A 13,626-nucleotide genomic window follows, 5' to 3' on the forward strand; every position below is an offset into this window, starting at 1 on the left:
CACGGAGGTGGTGAGTGAACAGGACTTGGTGCAAGTTAGGAAATGGGCAGCAGAGTTTTGGATGAGCTTGAATTTAGAGCGAAAATGGGAGTCTGACCAGGAGCGCACTGAAATAGTCAGATATAGAGGTAACAAAGGCACAGATAAGGGCTTCAACAGCTGATGAGCTGAGGTGAGGCAGAGTCAGGCGATGTTATGGAAGTGGAAGTAGGCAGTTTTAGGTGATGGTGTGGATATGTAGTCAGAAGCTCATCTCAGGGTCAAATACAAGAGTCTGGTTCAGCCTCAGGCAGTTATCAGAGAGAGGGATGGTTTCGGTGGCTAGGGAACAGGGTTTGTAAGGGGCACCAAAGTCAGTGGCTTAGGTTGTCATGATAGCTGTTGGAAGTAATTTCAGTTCATGCAACACTAAATTTCGGACAAGGGGTCTGACAACTTAGAGATAGGGAAGGGGTCAAAAGAGGTGCTGATGAGGTAGTGACAGGTGTCATCAGTGTACATTTGGAATCTGTCAGGTTTTTGAATGATGTCACAGAGCGGCAGCTTATAGTTCAGAAATAGGAGAGGGCCAAGGACAGATCCTTGAGGGTCTCCAGAGGTAACAGTGCAGGAGTGGGAAGAGAAGTCATTGCAGGCGATATGTTGGATACAACTGAATGGGTAAGAATGGAGCCAAACAAGTACAGTCCCAATGAGGCTGGACAATGGAGGACAATGGCCAGAATCTTCGGCTCGGCGAGCGGGGCCGGGGCCCGCTTGCTGACACGTAAAATGACGCGCAGTGACCTTGGGCGTGTGTCCCAACATCACCGCATGTCATTCCAATTTTCAGCTATCGGTGGGCGCACACCAGAGTCCGCTGCGTGCCTGCCAAACTGTCAAAGGCCATTTAAAAATTAATTAAACCACTTAACATAGCTGCCCGTTCAACCTTAAGATTGGCGGGCAGGCGAAGAGCCCAGACAACCTTCGCATTTTTCATGAAACCTCATCCATAGGCGGGGTGAGGTTTCATGAATGATTTATTATTGAAATAAAGATTTTCATTAAAATTCATAGGCATGTCCCAGCTCATGTGACACTTTCACATGAGGGAACGTCCTAATTTTTTTTTTTCTTCATTAAAATTTTTGAAACTCAAACTGATCTCCGAGGCAGCACTGTGCCTCAGGGAGATTTCTGTGCTCTTTTGCGCGCATGCGTGAAAGAGCGCAGGCCCTGACTCAGCCTACTCCCTCCGCCCAACTCAGCCTATTCCTTCTGGTGCGTGTCACACTGGGCGGGCCAATTAAGGCCCACCCATTTAAAATGGCGGCACGCAGCCAATCGCAGGCAGCGGTCGGCTGCGTGCCCGCCCACACCTACTCCCACCCAGCCCCCTAGACGGGGAGAAAATTCTCCCCATTGTGACACAGGAAGTAAGATGGGAAAATGAACAGGAAGCGTGTACGATATATAAAACTTAATATATGATAAATATCCAATACACAGCAGAAATGATCTTATAAGTATGCTGGAGAGGGAAGACAACTGTATCTTCATATCTATACAGCTAATTTTCCATTTCTTCCAAGTTTTAAGTAAATTAATTCATTTATGAACTTTAATTTTGGGAACAAAGCACTAATGTAGTAAAGAAAAGCAATTAACCTAAATTAACTGTTTTATATTGATAAGTAAAAGAAGCAAAAAAGTTCATCCTACCATGTTTCTAAAAAGTTGCCAGTCGCCAAAATTCATGTTTAATTCTTTCTTCAGTTCATCCAGATTGCACTGAATTAATACCCTTCCATTAATGTTTGCCTGAATAAAAAAGAAAATGCAATTTAAAATACTAGCATCAAAAATTAACTCCATTTAAAATGGAATATTGTTTACAGTTTTAAAGGAAAGATATAAAAGCAATGGAAAATATGCAACATAGACTCATTAGAATTTTGCAAGGAACGGTTACAGTTACAGTTACTTACAGTTCTGAAGAGAGACTGAAGAAGTTAGACTTTGTCACTGCGGTCAAGATGATTAAGGGGTGACTTTGAGTTTATGAAGGGTTATGAGGTAAACAAGTAATTGATAAGATTGCTTCCACCTGTCAGTAACATAGTACATTCCAAACTAATCATCTACATATAGGATGTCAGAATGCAAGATTTGTTTAAATGATACAGGAGTTCATAAATTTTTGTAATGGGATTAATTACTTAACAAAAAGTAATATTAAAGGATATGAGGAGCGAGTATGAGAGTATTATTAAAATAAGTGGCTCATGTGAGAAAAAACAGGTACATTTGGACCAAATAGTTTAATTCTGTGTTATCAGGATTTCAAGTGGATCTTGCAAATTAAAGGATTATGGTTAATACCTAGTCTGAACATTCTGCACAATTCATCCTCAATATAATTCAATCTCAGTTAACACTGCATCAGGCTTCATACAAATTGTTGTTTATGCTATATATAATTATATTGGGAAGAGGAAGCTTAAAGGAGCAATGAACTTCAACAAGAGTTAAAGCAACAATTCAGAGAACTGGAGGGACAGATTGTATGAAGACTACTGGGAAAGGAGAGAATAAAGAGAGAAACTTTAAATTAAGTAGGAAGCTAAGGCAGATCATGCAGTAATAGCCAAGAAATTGGGAAAATAAAAAGTATAACAACAGAAGTTCTAAAAATGATAATAGTATCAAGAATTTGCAAATATGAGATGGCAAAATTGTGAAAGGTGAAGGCACAGTAACAAAGGTGACTAAAAATGAAGCATCAATGCTGATTAGATATATTTATGTAATGTTATATATACCATTTAAGTAAACTTTAACCCATTAGATTTCTGACCAATTCTTGTGTTTGCCATTCCATAAACCTATGACTTCTGGAAACTATAGAAGTATGCTTGTAGGAATTTTATTTCATTAAATATATATATATATATTTTTAAAATATTTTTTCAGTATGGTACAACAATGACCAAGTATATTTCCCTTCTTCAATAATTTCATCTGTAGCACAGAGATTGAGAATTTGCTTAGTGGTATCACAATATCAGGTTACCTGGTGCATTGAAAAAGATCCACTCAATTTCCTTGCCCTCCAATTTTCTCCTCTTTTCCCCCCTCTTGACAGTACTGACACAAGCATCAGTAACCTTATAGTACATTTCCTGTAAAGCCATTTCCCTCATTAGTCACTGTTGATAGTCTATTCATCCATTGCAGCAGCACAGTCAAATTTAATAGGAATATGCATTCATTCCAGTATAGTTTGCAGTTGTTTTCATAGAACCATAGAACCCTACAGCACAGAAAACAGGCCATTTGGCCCTTCTAGTCTGTGCCGAAATATTATTCCGCTAGTCCCATTGACCTGCACCTAGTCCATAACCCTCCAGACCTCTCCCATCCATGCATCTATCTAATTTATTCTTAAAACTTAAGAGTGAGCCCGCATTTACGACGTCAGAAGGTAGCTCGTTCCACACTCTCACCACTCTCTGAGTGAAGAAGTTCCCCCTAAACCTTTCCCCTTTCACCCTAAAGCCATGTCCTCTCGTGTTTATTTCTCCTAATCTAAGTGGAAAGACCCTACTCGCATTTACTCTGTCTATACCCCTCACATTCTTCCCTTAGAGGGCAATGTGAAGTAGTGGAAGGATTTCTAGATGAATAACAGTGTAACATGCTGATACAGGCTATGTGGCAAAGGCGGGGAAGTGGCATGAAGTGAACTACTCTTGCAGAGAGCCAGCATGGACATGATGGGATGAATGGCCTCCTTCAGTGTTGTAACCATTCTATAGTTCTAACTTAAGCACTCTTTCCATGGTTATAACCATCTTTGTACCAGTTGATATGGTCATTGGTTTTATAAGACAGGAGAAATTTATGCACTCGTTATGAAAACTATACTTATTTCATTGAGAACAAGGTCGTGAACTTCAACTCCCGACAGGCCTTGGAGCTTTTACGCACACACAAGCCGGGAGCGGGCTGCAGATGTGCAGTCTGCAACTTTTACATTCTTTGGACCCAGCGTGCTTGTGCAAGAGGGAAAACGGCGTGAAAACCTGGATCAGATGACCGAGAGCAGGGTGCCATGGAAATACGAGTGTACCAGGCAGGGGAACAGGGGTAGGTCCCAAAAGAATCAGTACCAGAGTGGGGACAGGGTCCGGGAAAGGTCCCAACTCAGTTAATAAGAAAAGGAGCAGAGGAACAGACTTCAACCAGGAAAAGCACTGCGAGTAGCAGACTAAGCAAAGAGGGCTCCGGGGAAGCCCTGGTAATCGAAGTGGTCTCAGGAGAAGCCCTGAAGATCCAAGGCAGTCAAAGGTTGGTGACTCCGTGCTGCAGGCTGTTGGAGCAAAGGTACCCCTTTGGGGAATAGTAATCTGCTTGCCGTGGCCAAAGCTCTTAAGTCGTGCTTGTGCATTGGTGTTCAAGTTCCTCTTCAGGAACCCATGGGAAAGGAATCTTGGAAGACAGATGAAACCCTGCAAGGTGGGCCGTTATTGATGCGGTCAGAGTTAGAGTGGCTTTTCAAGAGAATTCCCAGGTTAGATCTTCGAAGGTATAAAGACTGGAATCCCTTGTGAGAGACAGAGAGTTTCAGTGAGATTGATTGACTCACAGAATTACTGACATCTGTGTGAGTTGTTGAGAAATCCATGGACTCTGCCTTGGTCACATCTGCCATTTATTGAGTAGTATGGTGTGTTCGTCCACAGTTTGCTTGCTGGTTCATCTGCACTTCATATTAATCCTGAATGTTAGCGTATAGGATAGATGTTGTAAATTGTTTTATCCTTCTAATCTTGTATAATGAAGTTTATTTTTGTTTCTTCAAAGCCCATGAAATTTTATGGCTTTATTCTCTGGAAAGGTGTCATGAATCTCAAACTTTGTCTACTTTAACAAAACGTTATTGGCCTCCAACCATACCTTACCAAAAACTTGGGAGTCTGGCCTAGGATCATAACAACAGCCACAAGTCATGTGATGGGTAAGGACTATCAACACCCACTGAGTCTCAACCCAAAAATCAGACCGAAGCTGGGCTCTTCATTCGCCATGAGTGAAGTGGGAATGCTGCCATTAAGTCAAAGTTAAATCAAAGTTAATTTCATTCCTCAATGAAATTAATTCAGCAATAATTAAGCATTGCATGGTACCTACCTTTCTGACAGTGGAAATATACTGAAACAACATAGTTTGGTCAATTCCTTCCAATTGTTGAAGTCTTTCACAAATAGCATCCACATTCATTGAACTGAGTGGAGCAGTAGTACAAGCTGCTGCAATGGAATTGGCCACCTATTGGACAAGAAAATATTAAACTATGTAATTTACTAGCAGACAGCTATGTTGAAAATATTATCTTGAAGAAATAAAACTAGAATCTCTAATACGTTTACACACAGTAGCCATCAATATATAGGTTATATTGCTCGATATTGTAAAATAAATTTATATATGTCAAGAAATTCAATACAAACACAGTCATTAAAACGTGAAGACTACAGAATGGTAGCGATTGAACATGGACAAGCAAGTGAAGCTTTTGAAGTTACAAGCAGTCATGTTACAAAAGAGCCAAACAGCTCATTAGGCAAGTCTTACAGCAAGAAAATACTGAATTGTATTAACCATTTTAATTCAAATTTCTTAGCTAAACAGTTTTTATTAAACTAAAATTGCAAAGCTAATGTTTGAACCAAAGCTATAAAATAAGGACACAAAATTAAAATGCATTAACAGTACTGAAAACAAAACAGGTTTCATTAGGTTTTGGCCAGTGAATGAGCTGTTTAAGGTATGATGGATTGAGAGCATTAAAATCAAATGGGAGCCTCTATAGTGCAATGGATTAGCACTGTGTCCTTTAACTTCTGATATCTGGGTTCAAATCCAATCTCGACTGATGAGCTGAAAGTTTCCCGTCTGTAAGGATCCTACAGTTCTCACAGTTGTAATGTGTATTAACAGTCTTGAGACTCCCAATGGGCATAGGTACACAACAGCAAACTGCCCAGTTTAATTTCTACAGGTAATCTCATTCAAAGACCCCAAGGATAGCTGACTTTGGAAATAGGGAAACTTCATATTGTTGCATTAGATGGTGCCCTCCTGAGGATGGGTAAAGTGGAAGGAATTTTAATGTCCAAAATTACTGTTTCATATCTGACCTGGGAGTTCTCAATTCTGACATTAACAACTCGAAATGGAAAGGTATTCCTTTTCTCAGTGCTGACATTGCTCATTTCAATGAACAAAAAAGCCAAAAGTACATATTGGTCAATGTGAAAGCTACTACCAGCTATATCATGCTTTAAAATTATTTAAATAATGGCAACGGAAAACATAATAATATAGTTACTGTTTTCCACTTGAGTAACTAAAGACTAAATGCCTATTCAGCTGAATTTAGAGTAACAAAAGTGCTCACACCATTCCATTATTATACTTTAGTGTTGTGCTTCAAAGCTTTTTGCTGCTACACTTACCTGCATCATCCACGTAGATGTCCAGCAATATTTGAAAGAACACTATACAGCTCTAACAGTCATTTGAGCTAGACATTCAGAAAAGTCCATTTTGCAATACATACAGAAAATGCCGTACTTTACAGTTATCAAGTTCCAAGCTCACAAGCAAAAAAAAATATCAGTACTAGCCAAACTCATTTTAATAGGTCATGCCCAAGCATATACAAGTTACAAAGTAGTAAGCAAACTACTTTTTCTAGAGAGTATGCACCCTCCAACTTTTTCTCTCTTGCCATGCACTTCTGCAGCCAAAAAAATGAGTGGCTAGCTCTTAGCCTCCATCAATGTTGCTTAGGCTACTACAAGAAATGTAGTAACAGCATCCAATCAAATCTTTCAATTTTCCACAATCTTGTGAAAAAAAATTACCCTGTCTTGTCTCAGCCCTTCTAGCCACGTGAGAATGGTTCAAAGTAGGGGACTGAGAATGCATCCATCACATTGTGTGATGTCTTAATTTTTTAATGCAATAAACAACATCAAAGGTTAATATTAACTTGTCAATGTTTTAAAAAATGATTATGGATTATAGCATGGTAATCATAGTTTGACAAGTTTTAAGTGTATCTTGTTGAAATGTGTAATACAACATGAAATACTTGTTTATGTGTTCATAATATGAAGGCTTTCCAAATTGTTTACAGTAAATATTTTACCCTCCAGAAACTACTGTTATTAGCATGATGAAGCACTTTTTAAATCACATAACAACGTGCAAAGGGATTGTTAATCTGATCAGCAGTTAGTAAGGCAGCGTAACACAAACTGTTAAGAATCCAGCAGCAAAGATTGCTGCTGCATAAATTATTTCACTCCAGGAGCAGACTGGGTTATTTTTGTACCTGTTTTAATATAAGCTGCACGGGAAAGAGAGAGAAATACAGACATAAAATTTGTCAAGGAAACACAACACACAAGAGATTCAGAGGAAGCAAATTGAAAAAAAAACACTAAAATAATTAGAATGTTCCTCAGTCAACCATTTCCTTTTTAATCCGTTCACAGTGGAAGTGCCCTTTAACTGTCATCTCGTTCCATAATGGCTGGTCGCACACTGCTTGCTGTTCCACAAAACAGAAGTTCAGAAGGGCATCTTTTTAAAAATCTGTCAAATTAGTTATATTTTTAAAGATTATCTTTAAATACATCAAATTCCTCCATTTAAATCACAAAACTAGTTAGTCAAGAAATATGTGTTTCCAAAAACTTACAAATATATCCTCAAAACAGTTGAGAATTATTGAAGTAGTTGAAGTAGTTAAATACAAGTTTGGAACCTAGAGTTTTTCTTCACTATATATAAAATACATTCAGAAACTCATCTAAACTTAGCTACATAATTGTAGCTTGTCATTTTTGTAGATTTGCAAATTATTTCAAACAAAATATTTACAATAATGTGTAATTAATGGCAGCTGAACAGCAATAACCACTACAGTATGTTATTCACAGGCTCCAAACTGAATCTAATTCTTACATATAGCCTATTTAAGTTATTTATAAAAATGGGTTGCAATTATAACGTTATTAATCAATCTTTCTCAAAAAATGGCAAGTGTCAGTTAGGGTATAAAAATGTTACTGTAGTATCTATAGGATTTTAAGCAGAACTGTAAAATAACTGCACATTCACAGACAACTCATTAGAAATAGTTTACTCAAGTAAACATGGTTAATGGTTAATGAAAATAGTGTGCTAGGTAGTACAGCTCAGGGAAAATCAGCCTTTGCAAAAGTTCTAACTCTGCACTTGGCCTTCACTGCTTTTTCAATTGCCATGTTGCCAAGTATCCATGAAACTATAATTGTTTTAAACCCAGTCAGCATGTGGAATATTCCACCATTTAATTCATTTCTCACGAGAAGGAATATGGAATAAGCAAACGGCAAGAAAAGCGCAAAAATAATTTTGCCCAAATTAGATTCATGCAAAATCTAATAAATTAATGTATAAATTAAAACTTGAACAGTGATGATTTACAAAATCATGCACAACTTAGCAATATATTTCAATATGTTTAAATATGTATTTTAATATCTACTGTTTACATAATTTTCCTACAAATTTTCTCCTCAGTCAGACTTTCCCAAGTAACTCATACCAGGATGCAGTCCCACAAGCGTTGGTGGCCTTTTGATTCCTTTGTCTTATTGAGAGAGTCTGGACAGTGATGTGTTAATTGACCGTAATAGCTGATCCTGATCTCACCTAAACATTCACGTAATTTTCAGAATGAGTTATTAGAAGTGGAAATTATGATTTAATTTTCTTCACCTTAGCACAGGGCCATTATAATTAATCATAGCACCATTGTTACTATACCCTGCGATGCTTTTTCACTCAGAGACATTGGGGAACTTGTACTCATAGCTTCTGCCTTTGCTTTTGTAATCCCTGAAGTTCAATAAATTTCCCCACATAATACCTATTACAAATACATTCTATAAAAATTTTTTGAATACACCATCACCACACTTTAAACACGTACTAAATTTATACATAAAAGTTTTGATTGCGTAAAAGTTGGGAACAATTGAAGGCCAATGACAGCAAGTACATAGCAGACAGAGGTTTTCTAACTTGAAAAACAAAACCAGCTTATGAAAAAATACAGCATATCCTAGTACAAGTTTGATTGTGGTTATAAATATTTAACAAAGTAAATTGCAAGGTGCCAGTTAAGAATCTCAGTTTTTGCATTACTTGGATTGAAGTTCCAGTAAGCCCTCCCATGAATTCATCCACAAGTGAAGAGATCTGCCCAATGTTTGTCTGCAAACAAGGTGGCAATGGGAGAAGGGAAAACAACATTGACACTCCGCAGTATGGATAACTCAAGATTAAAAACACATCCGATGTTTTTTGACACTGCATTAACTTCTCAAAAGTAAGAGTCAAGCAGACATTCAAATACTTATGTTCTTATGTTAAGTTTGAAAAAAAGTGGAACCACGAGTCAGCATAGCAGAGTCTATTGGAAGCAGAGTTAGTGATTTAAACAGCATGTGCAAGCCGTATGCAGAGCTGCAGACACCAGTGGGAAAAGCTCATAACCATGACTTCATAATAAGCGAGTGTGTAGTGGGGAGGGTAAGCTACAGGTAAATGTGTCATTTATTGGTTAGTGTAAGTAGTTAATTGGGGGGAGTGGCAGCAGGGAAGAGGGCTCAGCTGGAAAATGCCGTTTAAATATTATCTCTGAAATAAATGAAAAGGAAGACAACTGACTAATAGAACTTGCAAGTTAGGCACTACAAGTAACGGGAAAACTAACAGCTACAAATTAAATCATGACAGAAAAATATGAAATGTGAGAGAAAAACATTAGAACACAAGGACAGGTGAGAGTGTGTGGGCAAAATAAGCACTCTTTAAACAATCGAACAGTGTATAAGAAGCAAACCGAATGAATTGCAGATTCTATTTAAGAGGGTATAACACGACAGTCATTACTGAGACATGGCTGCAAGATGGTCGGGATTGGAGCTGAATATAGCAGGTTATAAGGTCTACAGGAAGGAGTGCCGCCATTAAGGTGAAATTAATTCAATGATAATACAGGATATAATGAGAGGCAAGCAGGCAGTGGAGACTTCATGGGTAGAATTAAGAAAGTGAAAAACATTTAAAACTGCAGTGGTAGTTGAGTATAGGGCCCAGTACAACTGTGAAGTGGCATAATGTAGCAATGCAGAGGTTAGACAAGCATGTAGCAAAGGCAGAGTGGTTTTAATGCAGGATTTTAGTTTCCATATAGATTGGGATAAGTAGACAAGCTCATGTCAGAATGGTAGAGAATTTTTTGAAGCTGTGCAGGACAGTTTTCTTCAAGAGAATGTCCTAGAACCAACAATGGAACAGGCTATTTTAAATGATTATTAATAATGAGTAATGAGTAAAATTTAGTTAACAGCCTTATGGTGCAATAACCTTTATCTAATAGCGAACATAACACGATTCATTTTGATGTTGTGTTTGAAAGGGAAAAACACAAACAACTACTAAGATTCTAGATTTTGAGAAGGCCAACTTCAACAGGATGTTGACATTAATTTGGGCAAATCTATTAATGGGTAAAATGACAATCAGTGGGAGGTATTCAAAACAGCATTTGATGTGATACGGAACCAGAATTAAGGGGTAAGAGTTCTTCTTACTAAGGGGCAATGTAAGCGTGGTATTGTCGCTGGACAAGTAATCCAGAGACCCAGGGTAATACTAGTGCTAAAATTCGGAGAGCTGTCTCACAGACTAGTCAAGCAACAACCTGACATAGTTATCCTCACAGAATCATACCTTACAGATAATGTCCCAGACACCACCATCACAATCCCTGGGTATGTCCTGTCCCACTGGCAGGACAGGCCCAGCAGAGGTGGTGGCACAGTGGTATATAGTCGGGAGGGAGTCGCCCTGGGAGTCCTAAACATTGACTCCGGACCTCATGAAGTTTCATGGCGTCACATCAAACATCGGCAAGGAAACCTCCTGCTGACTGCCACGTACGCCCTCCCTCAGCTGATGAATCAGTGCTCCTCCATGTTGAACATCACTTGGAGGATGCACTGAGGATGGCAAGGCCACAGAATGTACTGTGGGTGGGGGACTTCGATGTCCATCACCAAAAGTGGCTCGGTAACACCACTACTAACCAAGCTGGTCGAGTTCTAAAGGAAATAGGTGCTAGACTGGGTCTGCAGCAGGTGGCGAGGGAACTAACAAGAGGGAAAAACATACTTCACCTCATCCTCACCAACCTGCCAGCTGCAAATGTATCTGTCCATGACAGTATTGGTAGGAGTGACCACTGCACAATGTTGTTGGGACGAAATCCCGCCTTCACATTGAGGATATCCTCCATCGTGTTGTGTGGTACTACCATCGTGCTAAATGGGATAGATTTCGAACAGATCTAGCAACTCAAGATTGGGCATCCATGAGGCGCTGTGGGCCATCAGCAGCAGAACTGTACACAATCTGTAACCTCATGGCCTGGCATATCCCCAAATCTACCATTACCATCAAGCCAGGGGATCAACCCTGGGGGTTCAATGAAGAGTGCAGGAGGGCATGCCAGGAGCAGCACCAGGCATGCCTAAAAATGAGGTGTCAACCTGGTGAAGCTATAACACAGGACTACTTGTGTACCAAACAGCATGAGCAGAAAAAGTGATAGACAGAGCTAAGCAATCCCACAACCAACAGATCAGATCTAAGCTCTGCAGTCCTGCCACATCCAATCGTGAATGATGGTGGACAATTGAACAACTCACTGGAGGAGACGGCTCCACAAATATCCTCATCCTCAATGATGGAGGAGCCCATCACATTAGTGCAAAAGATACGGCTGAAGCATTTGCAACAATCTTCAGCCAGAAGTGCCGACTGGATGATCCATCTCGGCTTCCTCCAGCGGTCACCAGCATCACAGATGCCGGTTTTCAGCCAATTTGATTCACTCAATGTGATATCAACAAACAGCTGAAGGCACTGCATACTGCAAAGGCTATGGGCCCTGACAATATTCCAGCAATAGTACTGAAGGGCTGTGCTCCAGAACTTGCTGCACCCCTAGCCAAGCTGTTCCAGTAAAGCTACAATACTGGCATCTACCTGGTCATGTGGAAAATTGCCCAGGTATGTCCTGTACACAAAAAGCAGGACAAATCCAACCCAGCCAATTACCGCCCCATCAGTCTACTCTCCATCATCAGTGAAGACTCTCAGTCATCAGTGAAGTAATAGAAGGGGTCAACAACAGCGCTATCAAGCGGCACTTGCTCAGCAATAACCTGCTCTCTGACGCCCAGTTTGGGTTCCACAAGGGCCACTCAGCTCCTGACCCCATTACAGACTTGGTTCAAACATGGACAAAAGAGCTGAACTCCAGAGGTGAGGTGAGAGTGACTGCCCTAGACATCAAGGCCGCATTTGACCGAGTATGGCATCAAGGAGCCCTAGCAAAAGTGGAGTCATTAGGAATCAGGGGGAAAACTCTCCACTGATTGGAGTCATACCTAGCACAAAGGAAGGTGGTTATGGTTGTTGGAGGTCAGTCTTCTCAGCTCCAGGACATCACTGCATGAGTTTCTTAGGGTAGTGTCCTCGGCCCAACCGTCTTCAGCTGCTTCATCAATGACCTTCCTTCCATCATTAAGTCAGAAGTAGGGATGTTCGCTGATGATTACACAATGTTCAGCACCATTCGCGACTCCTCAGATACTGAAGCAGTCCATGTCCAAATGCAGCAAGACCTGGACAATATCCAGGCTTGGGCTGACAAGTGGCAAGTAACATTCGCACCACACAAATGTCAGGCAATGACCAACTCCAACAAGAGAGAATCCAACCATCGCTCCTTGATGTTCAATGGCATTACCATCACTGAATCCCCCACTATCAACATCCTGGGGGCTTGCCATTGACCAGGAACTGAACTGGACGAGCCATATCAATATTGTTGCTACAAGAGCAGGTCAGAGGCTTGGAATCGTGCGATGAGTAACTCACCTCCTGATTCCCCAAAGTCTGTTCACCATCTACAAGCAATGTGATGGAATACTCCCCATTTGCCTGGATGAGTGCAGCTCTCACAACACTCAAGAAGTAGGACACCGTCCAGGACAAATTAGCCCACTTGATTGTTTGTGGATCTGGTGCCATTCACTCCCTCCAACACTGACGCACAGTAGCAGCAGTGTATACAAGATGCACTGCAGGAATTCATCAAGGCTCCTTAGACAGCACCTTCCAAACCCAAGACCCCCCCTACCATCTAGAAGGTCAAGGGCAGCAGACAGATGGGAACACCACCACCTGGAAGTTCCCCTCCAAATCAATCACCATCCTGACTTGGAAATATATCGCCATTCCTTCACTGTCACGGGGCAAAATCCTGGAACTCCCTTCCAAACAGCACTGTGGGTGTACCTACACCACATGGACTGTAGCGGTTCAAGAAGGCAGCTCATCACCACCTTCTCAAGGGCAACTAGGGATGAGCTATAAATGCAGGCCCAGCCAGAAAAGCCCACATTCCATGAATGAATAAAAAAAAGGAAACTAATTCTAAATCAGGGA

The 13,626-nt window shown here is 40.3% G+C and overlaps 1 protein-coding gene across 5 annotated transcripts in view; it reads right to left on the bottom strand.

The window, feature by feature from the left end:
• LOC144680554 (kinase D-interacting substrate of 220 kDa-like) overlaps positions 1-13,626 on the bottom strand; it is a 184,260-nt gene that overhangs the window by 7,222 nt on the left and 163,412 nt on the right. For 4 of the 5 annotated variants that reach the window (XM_078541658.1, XM_078541655.1, XM_078541657.1 and 1 more), the window contains 2 exons: positions 5,176-5,313; positions 1,705-1,803 (listed from right to left, as the gene is read on the bottom strand). In XM_078541658.1, coding sequence (XP_078397784.1) covers positions 1,705-1,803; positions 5,176-5,313 — 237 coding nt within the window. Of the gene's footprint in view, positions 1-1,704; positions 1,804-5,175; positions 5,337-13,626 lie in introns of those variants that run through there. The other variant, XM_078541659.1, reaches the window with a different exon arrangement.

Source organism: Cetorhinus maximus, chromosome 5 (genome assembly GCF_964194155.1).
Source record: "Cetorhinus maximus chromosome 5, sCetMax3.hap1.1, whole genome shotgun sequence".
In the NCBI taxonomy this organism is placed as follows: Eukaryota; Metazoa; Chordata; class Chondrichthyes; order Lamniformes; family Cetorhinidae; genus Cetorhinus; species Cetorhinus maximus.